At 38.1% G+C, this 18705-nt stretch overlaps 1 protein-coding gene across 1 annotated transcript in view; it reads left to right on the plus strand.

The window, feature by feature from the left end:
- The window catches only part of DAP (death associated protein), a 59242-nt gene extending 40563 nt beyond the window's left edge, over positions 1 to 18679 (plus strand). Inside the window, exons 3-4 of the mRNA XM_021538416.4 lie at positions 13797 to 13839; positions 15594 to 18679. Of these exons, the coding sequence (XP_021394091.1) occupies positions 13797 to 13839; positions 15594 to 15713 (163 nt within the window). The 3' untranslated portion in view covers positions 15714 to 18679. The remainder of the gene's footprint in view (positions 1 to 13796; positions 13840 to 15593) is intronic.
- The last annotated feature ends 26 nt before the right edge of the window (positions 18680 to 18705 follow it).

Raw genomic sequence — 18705 nt, forward strand, 5'->3', positions numbered from 1 at the left:
TTTGTTCCTCAAGATTACCATACCTAAAAGAAATGGTAACAGATGATGAAATTGCTTCATGTGCCAAGAGTGGCAGTGAGATAACATTTGGTGAAATAAAAAATGAAACCTTCTGAGCATTGAGTGGTTTATGAGAAAGTTATGAGGGGCTGCTTGCCAGTCAGTGAGACCTAGAGAAAGACAGGAATTACTTCAGGCTCGACTTTTGAAATAGTGAATTGGCTTGCTCATGTTTTCTGGAGTATTTCCATTCACTGTTAACACCCTACTGTTACTTGAAGCTCTGCAAAGTGAATACAGGCTAAAATCAGCATGACTTTGCCAGTTCCAAGGGTGATCATAGCTCTCTCTTTGACATAGTGCTAGGTAGCTGCTTTCTGTCAAACAGTGTGGTCTGTCATGCCAGCACAGGCAGATATAGAGAGTGGGAAATTCTCCATTCATTTTTCTTCTGTTGTGGAGAGTTGTGGCCTTCCTCTTTCAAATGCAGAAGTAGTAATATTTTGATTCATAAAAGATTGAGGCTCTCCAGTGGCCTGTATGAAAACTGGGCTTCAGAAAATAGCAGAGGTACTGAAATTAACCCATAAATGTCTGGTAGTTCATTACTGCTGAAAGCTTATTGGTGATTTTCATATGAGTTGCAAATCTGTCTTTTGATGATCTTTTGGAAAAATTGCAGTGTTCCTCATCTCTTTATTGGCTACACTTGGATCATTTCTCCATGTCACAACTATAAAACTGGGATAGGGGGAAGGGGATTGGGGGTGGGAATTACATACATGTGATTATATTTAGCCCACCCACACAGAAAAGGGGGAGAAGAAAGACTATTTGTGCACCAGTGTTGTGTCCCTTTGTATGCTTAGCAAGGTCATGGCCAAGCCCTTTGTCTGCATGAGGTGGGAAATCCATGGCAACATGTCACTGATACTCTGGGGTACCTTCATCAAAGCACTTCATAGGCAGATCACTGGCATCCTTGCATTATCTTTTCATGGCCTTTCTCTAGCCTTACTATTGTCTACAAATCAGATAGCTTGTGCTTGACATGGAGTGTACCCCTGGATATCTCTCTCTCCTGCCCTGTTATCTGAGCCTGTCATAGGAGCTTACACTTCCATGTGTTTTAGGAAATTTTTCCTGATGAATATTTAGCAGTACAGCCAAAGGAGAAGATGTTTTTTTTTTCCTCTTTTTCCTTCCCCTCCCCCTTTCCCTTTCTTTTTCCTGTCCTTGCAGTTTTCTTTCCTACTGTATCTCTGCCCAGTACTGAATAAACTCCTGAACCTAGGAGGAATGGGCCCTTCTCTTCTTACTTCTGTTCATGGATCAAGTTTCATGATTGCACTGTGTTTTTTCTGAGCTCTGGATTGTGCTACTATCCTCTCTGTGTTGCTTCAGGAAGTGTTGCTGTTCTCTGTAGCAGAGCTTCACAACAAAACTTGCTATTCTCCCTTAAAGCTCCTGAACACTTTACTTTCTACTCCTTTTGATCTGCTACAGTTATGAATGAGGATTGGTGCTGTAAAATTCATGGACGTTTCTTTACAACTGGAAGTAGCTAGAAGAGATCCCTCTGATAGGCAAAAATGAAATTAAACTTCAGTTTGCAGCTGGCCATTATGTAGCAGCAATAGCATTGCTGTCATCTGGGTGCCTAGGGTATGTCTCTGTGGGCTTCTTCTGTATGAAGATTTTAAATAAATATGACAGGAGCCCAATACCCTTCTGTCAATTTTAATGTTGTACTCAGAGCAAGAATACACAAGAGAATCTGTCTCCTCTCTTGACAGTACAGGTTAATAACAGAAATGCCATGTTTGTTAATGGAGACTTTTTCCATAAATATGGAGGATGAAAATTAGAAAATTATTTGTCCTTTTGATAAATTAAGGACATTCACTTTACACATGCTCTTTTTGCTTTTTCTTTTTTGTGGTTACAGAATGAATGGGTAGGCATTTGATGTGAAAGGAGTGTGCAAACTTGTTTATTGGCCAAAAATTTAAATGTATCAGTTTATAAAATGTGATCTCATAATCTAATGTAAAAGGAGGATTATATGTGAATACAAGCAGAAGCAATAAATACCTCAGACATTAATTTGGTTTCTTGTGTTCTTATTTTGAGGTTTCTTGTGTTCTTATTTTGAGCTTTTTGAGGTCATAGATATCTGATTGTTATTAAACCTCTAGTAATGCAATTGTTTGGGTTTTTTTCAGCTCCTGTTCAGAGAACAGATTTTCACTGAACCACAGCTTTTTGTTTCTGAGCAGCCTCAAATGCAGTCTGGCCTCACGACTTATCTGTACCTGCCATGAGTAGGTGCTCAGAGACTAAAAAGTGACAACAGATAGACACCCAAAATACATTATTGCTACTTCTAGAGTTGTTGAATTCTCTGACCTTTGCTATTCTATGTTTTGCAGCTCTCTTCTGAATAAAATATTCAAATAATACCTCTACTTTTCAGTTAAATAAAAACTTGAATATTTTTTGGGGGCTCAGTTTTTTAAGATTATCTGTATTGTAAGATACCAAACCAGAAGGTAGAGCCTTAATGGAATCTGAGACCTTTCTCAGACACATGCATTTCTGTCAATATGATTTCTACTCTGTCTCTCACGCTTTCATGATATGTTTTTCTGATGAAAGCAAGATAACCATCTGAATCCTTTCCTGTATCCTTTGACTTAGCAATCCCAGGGCGATATATTTTCTATCTTCTCTTTGAGTCTTTGATTTAAAAAAAGGGAAGAACTATGAGATCTAAATTGGTGCTGTTGTTCCTCTAAAGTATTTTTAAGACTTCATGTTGCAAATGTTTTCAGCTGTGTCTAAGATCATGTGAATTCAGAAGAGTTCAGCTGAATCAGGCAGTGCATCATCTTACACTCCAGCCTCCAGCAAAATTTGGTTGCTACAAGTTCCAAATTCCTGATATATTTACATGTGAAGTGATTATGCTGCAAATTACAGAGATGTTTTCTCAGGAACCACTGACTTTGGAAATATATTATCCAAAGTCATCACATCATAGAAAATAAAGAATTTGCTGATTAACTTGCCACTGTTGCACAGTTAATATGTTGCTATTAAAAACAGCCACAAAAACTACTGATTTGGGATGAAGTCCTTGGGGGCTAAAAGGCTGTTAAGAGAAGAACAAAATCATTACCTCCCCTGTACCTTCTGCCAAAAAAGTACCATTGAAAAATTTCTAGTGGTTCTTGCTCCTGCAGATCTTGAGCTCCCTCTAACCACTTGCTTGTGTAATGAAAACTCAACAGGGATATGTTTTATACTGAACTCTTAAAATAGTCAGCATTCCACACATGTTTAACTCTGTCCCAGATATTGAGGAGTCTTAAAGGTGGGAGGGGAAACAAGAAAATGTAAAGGAATCAAGAGAAAAATAATAGAAAATACATTATTGTAGAAGAAATAGCTCCTATTTACAGAATGTTTCTTCCAAATAGGAAAATCTGAAAAGAATAAGCTGTGAGTCACACCACATTATGAAAAGTTATGAAAAATAGTGTTTACAAATTGGTTGTGTTATGATAGATGGTGTAGTTATTGTGACAATTGCTATTTTGACTTCTAATTGTTTGAAAATTTGATTGTGGTTGTGTATGTTTTCATTAATCGTAACACTGATGTACTGGGACTCCATTGAACTACATAAAAGCAAAAATTACCTGAATCATGAGAGATCTCTGCATTTGCATGTTAATAGGCTTTTATGAAGCATGTCCGACTCCATTAGTAAATAAAAAGCCATTAATGATTCTATGTCCAAACGTATACAGGATGACAGAAACAAGTTTTTGAAGCATACAGGGGAATGGTATTGTTATTTCTGCAAATCCAGCCAAAGCTGATACTTAGATAGGTACACTTTTTGAAGGTGAGTAGGGTAATGATTTCTTAAGTCAGTTCCCATTATTATATTGTCACTTGTTACAACATCCAGACAGTGGCCAAAGGTACTGCCACCAGGCAGTTATTTTGGAATAATTGTGTTCTTGCTGAGGACACCCTGCAGCTAGAAGGATAGAAACGTAGCTTTAGACAGTACTCTAGCCAGAACTGTCCCACCAGCTGGGGAATAAAGTAAAATGAGTAACTTTTAGTGTATCTTTGTTCTTTTCTGTTATGCTGTGCATGGAAATGACCCGTATAAAATACTAGCACAAACTAGCAGCATAAAGTACCACTACTACTGCTGCTGCTTAATAAATTTAGGCTAGGCTGAGATCGTGCATGAATGTTTTATTTTCATTCCTCAGAGAGGCTGATCTGTTTGTCCTGAAGAAGCAAAGATGTGCATCACATACAGAAAAAATAACCCTGCTCTGTATGGTAGAAGGTAGTCAGCTGCCATCCTGCAGGTGCTATGGTGCTTCTTTAAGGAAATGAAGTGCTTTTGCTGTTACTAAAGCCATTCAAACAAATAGAACACCGGGAAGTGGCAGATCTGAGAGATTGAACTAGAAAAGTAGCAGTCATTCTTCTTTGATTAACAGAAAAATCACTAGTGGTATTGACACTCAGGAGTTTGTAGTTGCTTTAAGATTTCTACACCCCATTGAAATGAATGGGTACTACTTTAGTACTGTATTCAGATTTAACAGCACATTGATCTGTTATCCATTTGAATTGTCATGGCTTCTATTATCACTTTACAAAGCTAGACATGTATTTCACACAGAGTGAAAGCTTAGTGTCTAAGAACTCCTCTTGACATCCTTCAGATTACAATGCTTTGAATCCCATTGTTATTGATTTCCTGAAGGTTATTTTCTGTGTATTTTCATAGCACCACGTCCCAGTCCCATTGACAGTGGAAGTTTTGCAGATGATTGTAGTAATATCTGATATTGACCTTCCAGATTAAACCCATAAGATTAATATGGAAGGAAGAAACAGCCTGTTCTGATAGTGTTCAGGTGACTGGATGTTTCTAGATAGAAAATGATGCTGCCTCTCCAACCACCACCTCTCAGCACAGGTATAGTAATGGTAGTAGAGGAATTTAGTGATTGCTCCCTCTCAGGTCAATGGAGGTCAGCTTCTCTGTGGAGAAATTATATTTAAACAAAGATGCACCTGTGTCTCAATCCCTTTGAGAGAACTTTATTCCTTGTCTTGTGTCACAGTAAAAACCTGTCTGGGGCTAAATGTCTGGACTAGGGGGTTTCTTGCTATTAAAAGTAAGCTGTTAAGTTAAAAACATTTCTTAATTCCATCTTCTGTTGCTCCTATGTGAGCTCTGAATATAAAATTGCATACTTAAAGAATGTTTTTTATGTCTGGATTACATGATTTATGGCTCCACTTGCCGCTGGAGAATAGGGAAAATTTTGTTGATAACTTTGGCAGGGTTTTAACTAAAGCAAGTTTTTGGCCAAGAACAGTCAGCTTACACAATCTTCAGATGGGATCTGATACTACCATAGTCTCTTCATGACCTTCCAACAACATCCTTTATCGTGTTCAGAGCTCCCCCAGGAGTGACCTATTGAAATGGACAAGAAATTCCTCATGGTCCCTTGTGCTATGGGCAGAGACATTTGTTTTGGAGAGCTTCACATAACAGTAAGGTGTGACTGTAGAATGGAAACCGTTCAGAATGCACAGTGTAAAATTGGGTTGAGAAGGCTTCTACTACAGTTACCTGCATATTTGACTTCATGTCTGCACTGGTTTTGGGGATAATAAAAAATTATACTGCAAATGCTCAAAGCAGCAGGAGAGTGAGAATTGCACATCTACTCAGTGATTAATACTGTGAAACACTGGAGAGCAAGATTCAGATTATGAACTCTTAACAGGAAAGGTTGGGAAATTTGGGGCCACTGCTGTGTGGCTCTGAGACAAACACAGGTTTACCTGGCCAGAAATGATAAGATTTTCACCTTCTCAGCTTCTGTCTTCTTGTGTTTTTCTCACTGCATTGACATCCTGTATTCCTAGTACAGCATCAAGCTGTTCTTCCAGTTGCATTCCATCTTTCTTCTACTGAGAGATGGAGGAGTACAACAGTACCACAACTGGCTACTACATCTCTGTAGCCAAGACACTGCAGTGCAGGCCCATGGTCATGATATTCTCAGCATGGAAGTGCATTGCTGTCATGGGAACATGCACAGGAATGCACTTCAGCACCTGACAAACACATTGAAGAATTGGTCTTCTCTCCCTTTTGAACCACAGTCTTTGATAATTTTGCAAATCCTTAAAGTCTACCCTATTTCATTCCTTATTTTAGAGTTTCCTTGGAGTGGTCTCACCGTTTAAGCATTACTTATTTTATATAAGCACTTACTTACTTTATGTCTACTTGAAGAAGAAGAAATAGTTCTCTTTTTTTCCACAGTTAAGTAGTTACAGATTATTAGAAGTGGGCTAATGCTACAGTAGCTGTATGTGAAAAGTTGGCCATTGGTGTTCACTAGGAGCTAATGGAGATACTGCAATAACAGGATGGAACCTTTATAAATCAACCAGCAGTTGGAGAATTGCAGACTATTTCTAAATCCTCCGAGTCCATGGAAAAGGTGAAATACTTAAATCTTCATTTTGTGATCAGAAGGCATCATGAAAGAGAAATTTATTCTCTGATAGCAATATCATGTACAACAGTATAGATAAGAGATGGTGGATCTCTTTCTTAAATAATTTCCTATTATAGGTTATACATGAACTCAAACAAAAGATGAATGAGAGGCTGGTGAGATTAATCAGGCCATATGCTGCAATGCCTTAATAGTGAATGTAAGAATAATGAATGTCAATCAGTTGCTATTAAATGTAATGGCCAGTCATTTACCACCTCATTAAAAGATCAGACACACAATTTGCTTGTATGTGAATAGCAAAACAAATAGTAATTAAAATTTTCTGATAGGGCATTGCATTCTCTTGGGGTGTATCGGGGCCCAGCCTAAGACACAAGGATAGGAAAGTTGTATCCCAAAGTAACATCTGTAGGTATTTGTAAAAATTTTGTGTATATTTGTGTACGTACTGTGTTTCATCAAGATTTGTCATCAAGGCGAAGTACTGCTTTTTACTCATTTTAGTATTTGTTGCAGCACCTGGATGTTTTTGAGGTTGTTCCCTACTTCATGTACAGGCGACTCTGAGGTTCAACAGTGCCATCCTGTGGATGATCTTAAAGATCTGAAAGCTCTGGCAGATAAATGACCTCAACACAATAAATTATCGTAAAATATCAGGTACTCTGTGTCTCCATGCAATGAGCTAAAACATTCCCTCTGGTAGTCAGTCAGACTAATTATTACTTTTTTGTCCAGAAAATTAATAACCTAAATGTATTATAACCAAGAGGAAATTATTTCAAGCAAGCTGATGAGCCCGGTGTTTGTTGGTTTTATTCTATTGTTGAGTAGTGTGATTTTAATTATCTCAGTGTGGTTTTAATCATCTTGGTATTTATTTTTGCAGACAATGCCAAAGTCAAATGCATCTCTGTAAATTCAAATAAGCACCCCTGTAATGACATATCTGGACATCTTTAAAGAAGCATTAGATGGAAACTAAGACTAGCTAATGTTTCATAACCAGAAAATACAAATTCCCAAACAACCTTGTATATTAAGGTGAATGATTTGAACAACTGGGCACAATACTTTCAATTGGAGAAATAGAAGGGCAGGATTAAAGTTTTGTTAACTGAAAAGGAAATTCTGCTCAGAATAGTTGGGGAACCTGTTCATGGAGTGAATATCATACCAGTAAAAAGTAAAAACTCACAAAATTTGCTCTCATTAGGGAGCAGTTTGGGGATCAATGAGTAACTGCAGATCATAGTATTTCATACATGGCTTTCATTTTGCCTGCCTAAGTTAATTGTAAGCAATGTGAATGTTTTTTTTTTTGGAAATGAGCAGGGAAATAAAGGGCAAGCTGTTTAGTGGACGGTTCTGCTCATTTTTCATGTCCCTGCTGTTTTGGGGTGCTGGATGGGCAAGGGTATGCTGTCTGTGTCTTCCTTTTCCTGAAGGGTGGGAGTGGGAAGCTGGGTGCAGCTCCAGGTTCTGTGTTGTAATCTCTTTGGCTTGCAGGAAGGCTCTTTGCTTTCTCCGTCCCTATCACAGAAATTGCTCCTTTGCTTTCCACACCTATAGGCCAACTATGAGTCACAGTACATGCCATTGGATGGTTTGATTAAAACAAGGAAACACCAAGTCACAAACTCCAGCATTATTCTTGCATAGTTAAAAAAATGATGTAATTTGTGGTTCCAAAATCTTTTAAAAACATGTATTTATAGATTCTATATATCTGTTTGCCAGGCTTACTCAAAAGAGCAAAAAGTGGTCACCAGTGATAAGACATACCATTAATTCCCGTGAATATGAAAAGATAAATATGAATAATTCCCATTTTTTAATCATGAATGTGAATCATTCCATCTAGAAGATGAGTTTAATGCAGTTTTAATGATTTAACTTTTGTCTAACATATTTTGATAAAAAAAATCATCCAGTCTAACAAAAGTCTTGCATCTATGTACCTTTGTCCTTTTTAAAGTTGGCTAACCTTTCTGGAATGTTGACATAGTGGAAATTTTGAGACTGATGCCATATTTTGAGGAGGTTCTACATTTAATTCTATTTTAAATGTGTCTGCTATTAATAATTGTAAATGTAGTCTTCTGCAAGTCAGTGTCACTTTCTACTTACACTGAAGAAGGTAAATGAGAAAAATATTACCTACTCCTTTGTATGCTCTATGCTAAGAGTTCTTAGCTTGTCTCCTTATGTGAGTTCTTTGTGCTCTCTCAGCTATTTTTCCCATCTATTTTTCTGCTCTTGTTCTTCACTTACGGTGTTCCTGGTCTGAATACCATATTTTAATTGAGGTATACTGTGAGCTACTATTTTAACTACTGCTTTTTCTCGTTCTTTCTTTGTGTTGGTATGTTAGTTTGGTTTTTCTGATCACCAGTGTACATGGGCACTCACCTTCTGCACTATCTGGCTGCAGTGAGACCCATTTCCCATTTTAGGAGCTTTTATGTTTGTGTAGACAGGAACTATGTGTGGGGGTGTTTCCTGGTTTTGTCAGCTCTGAATGGAGCCTTTTGATTTGGATTGCACTGTGAGCAGTGCTCACAGTCCTTCCTCCAGATTGGATCTGCTGTTCAAATTGTTGCTAGAAGCCAGCATTAAATCCAATCCATCCCATCAGGTGAGGGATGCAGTAGGCAATTTGGATGCACCAAACTCCAGAGTGGCTGCAGGTGTTCATCTCCCCCTCAATTTGCTCTGCTTTGTTCTGCATTTGGGACCACTCTGAAACAGCTGTGAATTTCTGTCATCTCTGTGTGCATGCATGCACAGCCTCTGCACATATGTGCACGTGTTCACTGCATTTATAGACAGAGATAGTTGACTGTAAATTTCCCTTTTGTATTAGAAAACTGATTTAGTCTGATTCTCTGTTTTAATGGAGTTGGATAAATACTTATCTGTCCAATGTGTGTTGTGTGGCCTTTAGGAGATTTCACAGTAACTCCTCCTGTGTCACTGTGTTTGTCTTTATAGTATGCCTGTCACACTTCTATTCAACCAATCCCTCTAAGGTGAAGGCATAAGATTTTAGTATTATTAATGCCTCGTTTCATCTAGTTAATGATCTTTTCAAGTTATTTCATCTTCTTTGTGATTTACCTTCCATGTCAGATAAAGGTCTTATTTAAGCTAAGTATTATGGAATAATAGAAATCTATTCTATTTGAACAGTCAGGACAAATGAATCCAATAGAGAATCTGATGTTAAACAGGTGCAGCATTGCACATGTAAAATCGGGGTAAGTTCTCTGAACACTTAGATCTTAACAGATGTGTTCTTTTTTCTCCATATGTTATAACAAAATAAGGATCTGCTCTGAAAGTATTGACACAAACACTAACCAGTCTTGGCAAACACAAAACTGTGCTCCTTACACAGTATCAGCTGCGACTATTCATTAACTTTAAATAAATGTGTGCATTAAATAGCTGTAAAGCACATATATGTATAAATGAAATCAGGTTTCGTCAGAAAATAATTTTTGCTTTCTTGTTTACTGATGCCTAGAAAAAGGAATGCTGCAACTTCAAAACAACATCTGTCAAACCAATTTTCATCAGATTAAGTATATCCTCAGAACAACTATCACAGCTTACAAAATACTGGAAATGTAGGTTGTGCTTTGTATAAAACACCAGTAGAATTTAAAGCACTAAAAAGTGTTTTATAAATGGAGCAATAATAGCCTGTGCCTGTTCTCCATTTTTGTTTCTATTTTCAGGAACTTCTTGGGAAAGATAATGAGTGATGTTACAACACTGCAGTCCCAGTAGATATCTCAGAATGCAATTACAGAGTTATGGTCCTGGCAGCTAATCTGGGTCCACAAAAGCCCATGGTTTGGGAGTCTGGCAGTAGAGATTGAATTTATTATGACAAAGTTCATCTGTGGAAAGATTTCTCTCATTAGGAATGAAATTAAACCATGAATCAGTGACTGATTATCCAGGCCTTTCTCTGATCTGTTGAATTCTTCATTAGTATAGATATGTGATTATATATGCTGTGGCGTGGTTCTGGTTCTATAGATCATCAAAGATAATGAATAATATTAATTTTTTTTAAGATTTTTTTCTGAAACAATGTAATCTGGTAAAAATGCAAGGAATGCCAGTGGCATCACATAGGATATAAATAGCAATGCACTCTATCATGCTCATTTCTGGCCAGCTTTCGGTCTTTTTCCCTGCTACAGGATAATTAATACATGGAAATGAGCTTCCTATTAAGCTGGTATGTCTTCTGTAGGAACAAAGCATTTTTCCTGCATAATGAGTTAAATAGAGAGGTGAAGACTCATTACCATGTGCACCTACAGCTGATCACGGAAACTTGGGGCAGCCAAACAAATGCCAGGGTTTCTGCAAGATCTTTGTGAATGGAGGGTAGAGGCACTTGAGCTGGAAGCTGGGTCAGCATTCCCATTAGTTCTTCCACTTAAAAGCTGGAAATCTAGTGTGGAGCAAGGGGAGTCCAGTCAAAAATCCATGGGGATGACAAACAAGGGGAAAAGTCAAGGAGAAAACTATTCTAGCTGCATCTGGGAGTAGATACCTTTTGCAACTCTGTTTTCCTGTTAGGTTGTTCTCTGTGTGTCAGCACTATCTTAGAATGTGCCATGTGAACTTTGAGGTGTTTTGGTGCTTACCACACACCTGTGGGAGAGCCCTAATCAGTGTCCTGTTTCCAAGGCAGTGAACTAAAGACGTCACAGAGACCACTACATACAAACAAGGCTGAATATGTTACGTTGTGATAGTGTTCAAGATAAATGCTTTGTGTCTGAAAAATAGAGTTTTGATTAAGAAAATGGTACTGCTGACTTTTGTCTTTATAAAGATGTTCTAGCTGCTTCTGAAGTACTACCTGAAGCATAAACCGCAGATTAGATTTTAGCTGACCTGAAAACGACAATGATCTTTACAGGATCTTCAGACTAATTCCTGAGGCAAAACAACATACAATTAAATTAAAATAAGTTCAGAAATCTGCCAAATATTCTAACTCTATCCAGCTCTATCATGTACTTGGGAGATTTAACACTTGCAAGTTTGGGTCCTGTGAATATTAATAGCATGACATTCAACATGAGACCAGGGTTTCTAAGCAGATTTTTGCAATTTGCAGTACTAAAAGATATGTTCAAAATGACCATTATGGAAGAGATTCCTTATGGTTTTCATTTTTGACCAAAGCCATGGAGCATTGCACTTGTTTTTAAAGCAAGAATTATGAACCACACAGCGGGTAATACAGTGCGGTAGTTGGTGAACAGCTCGTGTCACATTCAGCAAATACAGGCTCTGTTGGGGAAATGTTGATTGGAATTTCATGCATCATCCAAGCATAATGAACATTGAAATGTCATATTAAGAATATTTTTAAAAATCCATCTGATTTGAATTTTTCACTGTCCAGTATTGTTAATAATACAATGTCAAGCAAAAAAACAGTGTTCTCTGAGTGCAACTAAAGCCAGACTCCATGTAAAGTTGAAGAATAAATTGCCATACTTTTTTTTTCATTTACTGTTCATTTACTTTATTATGTCATGGTGTAAGTGTGTGAACTGTACCTTGAGCCACTGCAGTACATCTGTATTTTCTCAGTCAGAGTCTCGTGCAGACTGTAACATCCTAATTGGCTCAGTATAATTAGAATGAAATGGAAGTGTTTTGCTATTGATCTTTGCTTGTTATTAGTTTGTACTGACAGAAAATTGGATTGAAAAAGTCTAATACGTCTACTAAAATGTTATTTCTCATTGCAGGAAATATCACTATTATTCTTCCATGGAAGTATTTTAGAGCAGAACTCTCTTCCTTTGTCCTTTTTTCTGACCTTGTCTTTCTCTTTCTGATTTTTTAAAAATTTCTAGGAGGGATGCTGAGCCTTGTTAAATAACCAGGCTGTTCATAGACTGAGTAGCAACACCATGATTTAAACAGTGCTCAGGCAATATTTATGTGTTCAGTATAACAAGTCTAATACTGTGCTGCTTGTTATCTTAACTTCACATAACATCATGTTAATAAATTTTTACAGGCTGTGTAGTTGTAAATGCATCATAGTAATCACTATCATTCCTCTAATTTATAATTGGATTTGTGTTTTGTGTTGTTCCAGCCTCGTGAGCTGTAACATCTCAGGGTAGAACCCTTCTTGTGGTCCAGGTTAATGGACATGCTCTGAGTCCTCAGGAACTGATGTTCCCAGGGGGAGGGACATCTTCATCTCCCCACTGTGCTCCCCTCAGTGGCTCAGGCTACATGGTTTTCTTACAGGAGAATTAACCCTATTGTGGAGATTTTCTGGAGCTCCAGGTCCCAGCCCTTCTGCAGATTCCATGCAGATGTGTGGTTTTACTTGCCCGGAGGCACTAAGGTTGCTGATTGTCTGTAATTCAGATGCTGGCAGTGTCAGCAGGGTGAGCAGTTGGAAGTGGCTGTGCTGTGGCCTCCAGTTAGAGGTGGCCAGTTCAGGAGATCAGTGACCCAGGGAAACCAGTGGCTCATGCTGACCAAGCTACAGAGAACTCTGGCTGTGGAGAGTCTATTCCTGTTGGTGTGGATGGAGGGTCTGCAAATGAGAAACCAGAAAGCTTTGCTTTATGTTTTTTAATATTTGTTTGATTACAGACACATTTTCTTGTAATAGACTACCTGCTTGAAAATCTGTGATTTAAAGTACAGTGTGTTGCCCTTTCTAAGACTCAGAATCCTCATTCATTTGATTGACAGATGTAAACTTGAAATTTATTTCATTCTCTAACACAGCAGTGACTTTAGTCCAGCTACAGTTTTCATTGTGCAGTAAAAATGCACTAAGCCTAAAGTACTGCTGGCAGTTTATGTATAAAATTTCAGGATTAAGAAACCAATGCAAATAAAGACTCAGCTTTAAGAAGCAGTATTGTTGGACTAGTCTCTTACTGCTGTCACAATCAATGTGAAGCAATAGCAGCCAAAACCTAAAGTAAACCTAAAGGTATGGTTTCGGCTGCAGTAAGTACTACTGAGGCAATAGTCATTGGAAGAGGAAATTTGTCTTGTCTATTTGAAACATTAATCAATTAATCAGTTTCCAAAAATGCCAGCTTTTTTTTTTTTTTTCATTGTATGTGTGATTTCCTTTTAATTTTTGCCTTCTAAATAATTGATACAAATAATCTCTCTTATTTTTTTCAGCCCACCTAAGTCAGCGGTGTTCATCTCTGGTGTCATTGCTAGGGTAAGATTATCAGTAAATTTCTCTCAGTCATTGCGAAATTACTGTTAGCTTTTCAGAATTACCTCAAATCAGAGCAAAATTAATTTTTTCATACCCCTTCCTCTTCTGTGAGAGGAGGCTTTGTGTTTTCTATATTCATGTAAGGCCCTTTGAGCATTCTTTCTGTATCTGTGTGAAATTGAAATTATTCATTGAAATAATATCCACCGTTTTTCTTTGTATTTTAGCACTTTAAGTTTATTGGATCATCTTTTTATATCTAAGCTAGATATTACTGTATTCATTTCCTTTGGAGGTGGCTGCATATTAAACTGCTGCTGTAGCTCGTTCTGTGATGAGGAGCAACCCTCCTGCCTGTAAGGTTATATGCTTGAAAATAGTATGTTTCAGCTGCCAGCTGAAAATAGTGTGTTTCAGCTGCCTTGAGGTATTTGGGATTCAGGGTGTTATTCCCTGGACTTTAAGAGCAGGCAGGACCTGTAAATCCTTAGTATTAACTAGCCATTAATCATGTGATCAGTAATTTGTGCATTGTGGCAGGGTTTTTGTCATGGCTTTATGTGGTGGTTACCTTACATCACTGGGGCTTGTAGTGTGGTTTACTGTAAGATGCTGTGCTTGTGTGATCCCATAGGTGGAACGAGTGAGCTGATGCCATTTTCCTTAGCCCATAAGAAATGGGCAATTGGCAGCATCAGGGGAGAGAAGGCAGAAATTGTCGAGTGTGAGGAGAGCAGATTTTTGAACACTGGAAGCAAGTTGGAGTAGAGAAAAAAAATATAAAATATAAAATATAACAAGTTAACATCAAGGTGAAATTTCTTACAATTCTTCTTAAGGTGTCCCGAACAAAACAGTGTAATGTTGTTGCCCTGTGAGCCAGTGGAATGCCCAGAGTTTCTGGCATATGTTTGTCCCACTTTCTGAAGGGGGAAGTTGTGGTGCTGTTGTCCCCTTGTCACTGAGCACTAATAGTATTTTGTTTTCTGTCGCTTTTTGAAAACCTCATGGGACTGACCCTAGAAATAGCAATGGTGAATAGGTGACATATGGGTTACACTTGGACTGAGACTGCCCAGCAGCAGCACCTGAGAGCTTACACTGGCAGACCTGGTTAAAAGAGCATGTTAAACTTAAAAGCCAGTCATCCCTAAGATTTGAATCATAGGTAGTTTTAGATCCTGATTTCTTCCTAAAGAACTGGTATTATTCAGCCTGGAAAAGAGAAGGCTTTGGGGTGTCTCAACTATATCGCTCAGGATGGATTCCTGAGCAACCTGGTCTAGTGGAGGGTGTCCCTGCCTATGGCATTGATGTTGGAACTGGATGATCTTTAATGTTCCATCCAACCCAGGCCATTTTACAATTCTGATTCTGACAGTAGTCTTTCTGTGCAGGTATTTTTCATGCTGCCTTAACTTACTTTTAAAATAGTCTATTCTTTCTAGTGGCTTTTTGGAAACCAAACACATCTAAGGATAGAAATATTTTGATTTTTTTTCCCCTAGGGTCACATTAAGATACCTGAGATTATTGGATAGTGTGTGTAACTTGAAGAAGTAAAGCTTGCATAAGAAAAATTTTGAAGTTGACTAAAAAGAATAAGAAAATAGAATCTGTGCAGGGGGACTCCAAAGTAACATGTAACACTCTTTTCTATCTGATTTTCACATTTTTTAGAATTTACATCAATTTGAACTGGAAAGTGCACTTTTAAGATTCCTTAAACTTTTCCTTCTGTGTTCTTCAAACAGGGTGATAGAGACTTCCCGCCAGCTGCAGCTCAGGTGGCTCATCAGAAACCACATCCTTCTGTGGAAAAGCTTCCTCACCCACAACACGTCAAACAGCACATCCACCAGCCTCGCAAATGAGCTCCCTGTCAGGATCACTGCCAACCTGCTCTCAGTGAATGTTTTCAGGAGAAGACAAAAACCCTTTAGTATTCACACTGCCAAATCTGTAAAATTGACATCTAAAATAATACACTGTTTCTTTTGCTTTAATTCTCAAGGGTTAATAAGAATGAAGACATTGTTCAGTTGTTATCCCAGATGGAAAATTCTGTATTGAGTATTTGCTGATCAGGGGTGCTTTTTCTATGATTTTCTTATTGCCAAGCTAAAAACTTCAGTATGAATAATACGATTAATGAGCTTAAAATTTGTACTTTTAGTTGTGGGCTCACAATAGCAGATAGTTGATGTAGTTTTTATGCTAAGCCAGTAAGGAAGAACAGTCCTTTTGTACTGGTACCTTTACTGTCTGGAGGGAGTTTGTTGGGTGTGTTGGGACAGAAGTCAGTGGATGCCTTGATTATGTAGAACCCTTGCAGCCTTCAGTATCCTACACTGCTACAACCCAGTGCCCTCTGGATTCAACCAGGGAGCTGATGGTAGGGCCCCCATACATTCTCAAGTGGGTAGAGATCCAATTAAATCTTCTTTACACTCCTTTGCACTCGCACAGTCTTGCTGAGATTTTTCGCTCTTGTTGTCTGTGGGAATGAAGAGGAGAGAGAAATCAGAATTGTAAGAACACTGCTGTAGACGACTAATTTGTAATCTCATGGGTCTCACTGGGGGCTGTGTTTTTGAGGTGATGGTTTCATATTCCAATAACAAGCTGAAGGAGTTCATGACCCTCTGTACTGAACGTAAAGTAAGTTGGTAAAAAATCCTTTTTAATTTAGAATTTGAGATCACCTTCTGAAATTAAGAGGTACCATTAGTAAATATGTTTATGATCCAATCTCTTTTGTACATCTTTTTTTTCCCTAGTCTTCTTATTCTGAAATACAGTTGTGATGTGAGGGAGTAAAAGGAAAATTTTTCCAAATAAAGCAATAATTTTAATTTTACCAGATAATTAAATAATTTGGTTTGTTAGTTAAAAATCACTTAGCTCTATCATTTTCCTTCCGTAACTCACCTCTGTAAAAACCAGGAAAAACATTTTATACATGCTACCTATTTTAAAGTGTTCTTCTGTTTTTGGCTGACTATAAATACAATACCACCTTTGGTAGCCTCAGGGTTTATAAAGTTTCTAATGAGGTCAAAAAAGTGGGAGCTAATGTTGCAGCCATTCACCTGGCAAATCAGTGACCTTTTAGGCTCACCTGGGGCTTTACCAGTTCATTTATGGTTAAAAAACAGTGAGGAAAGTTTAAAAATTATTATTTTTGAAAATTCTGCAGAGTTAATAATTATTTCCTGAGTAGCTGATTTAAAACAACAGCAAGAAAATAATGGGTAATATGGCCCTTCTCACAAGTGGAACAACGCACTTCATGTGAGTGCGAGGGACCTGACATTTCCATCTCTTTGTAGGCTTGAAATGGAAATGATGTTTTCCAGATTATATTCATGTGTCTCTGTTGAGGCAGGACGGGAATGGAAGAACAGTCAGAAAACTAGATAAAGTGAGTTCCAACTGATTTATTTCATTGCTCTTTTATAGAGAGCATTGTGCAGACTAATTTCATTGGTCTTAAAGTAAAAACATCTCAAACCATTGGTGCTCAGTGAATGATGCACGGTGGCAGAACATACCTATAAACAATGTGAACAAGAGAGATAGAGAGTTATTTACATTCCTTTGCAAGTCTTTCCCAGGCCCAGCCTGGCAGAAACCTCTCTTTTTCTCTCTGACTGAACTGAGAATACCCATAATGCATGGACATACTTATTCTAAACCCGAGGAAGGATGTACAATCTACATATGCAGTCCTTATTTTCAATTTGATTAGAAACCATACTTGCCTTAAGGAATGAGTGTTGTTTGTAAGAATTATTCTCTATTAGAATACACGTCACTTTTCAAATCTGCTTTCTCTTTCTGATGTTGGGGCAGCAGAGGCGTTATTTGTATCTGCTTATCAGCATACAAGTGATTCACACCTGAGCAACTCATTCATAAGGTAGTATTGGGAGCCTCTTGGAATCTCTGTCGGAGATGATTTGCTGGCAGGAATGTTTGCAGGCACGGGACAGGAGGCAGATGGTGGTGCATCCATGGCTGTCCGTGTGCTGTGTCAGCAATGGAGCAAATTATCACAGTCGCTTCTGGTACCTGCTGGCCTGAGAGGGAGCTGGGTGGGATTCAGCTTTGCCTCGTGCTGTGCCTGAAGGAGTATCTAGAGCCTGGTGTTGTCAGTGGTGGTGCAGTCAGGAGTGTCAGCAGAGCTTAGGTATGGCATCATTGACCAAAGGGAAGAGTTTTTCAGGATAAGCTGGATCACTCTTGGCTCCACTGGCTGCAGTGGAAAACTAACCCTCAATGTGGAGGCACACGGTGAGGTGGGGGCTGGGTACCTCTGCTTCATGTCTTGTAATAGGTAGAAGTGGTTTTGAAAGCCACACTACATCTCCATTCTGACAGTAAAAGTTAGGAGCATGGATGCTTTCAAATTATAAACTACTGCTCCTGGTTGTTAATGCGATATATACAGCATATATAGACAATACCTGATTTTTGTCTTTGATTACTTAGATAGATATGTATGTTTTCACAATGAGATATGGCTCTTAAGATAGCTTTAGTGGCTTTTAGAGGGCAGAAATTCATATATTATTAGAAAATGTCTCTGTATGAAAGCTATGTATTGTTGGGAGGTATCCATGTTTATACACAGATGTCCTTACCAAAGCATTGCCTTTTCCAAAATAATCGTAAGTGGTGAACTGGATTTCTTACTGATGGTTATTGATACTTTTAAAGTATGTTGCAATAGCATATTAGCACAGGAGATGTTCAGATGTTACCTTGAAATAGCTGCAAAAGAAATTTGCTGTAATTGTCAATGTGGCAATAATGCAACAATAAAGCATGAAGTTTATATTGGGCTCTTTTTTCTCTGTAAGT

The sequence above is a fragment of the Lonchura striata genome, chromosome 2, assembly GCF_050655825.1.
Source record: "Lonchura striata isolate lonStrDom1 chromosome 2, ASM5065582v1, whole genome shotgun sequence".
Lineage (NCBI taxonomy): Eukaryota > Metazoa > Chordata > Aves > Passeriformes > Estrildidae > Lonchura > Lonchura striata.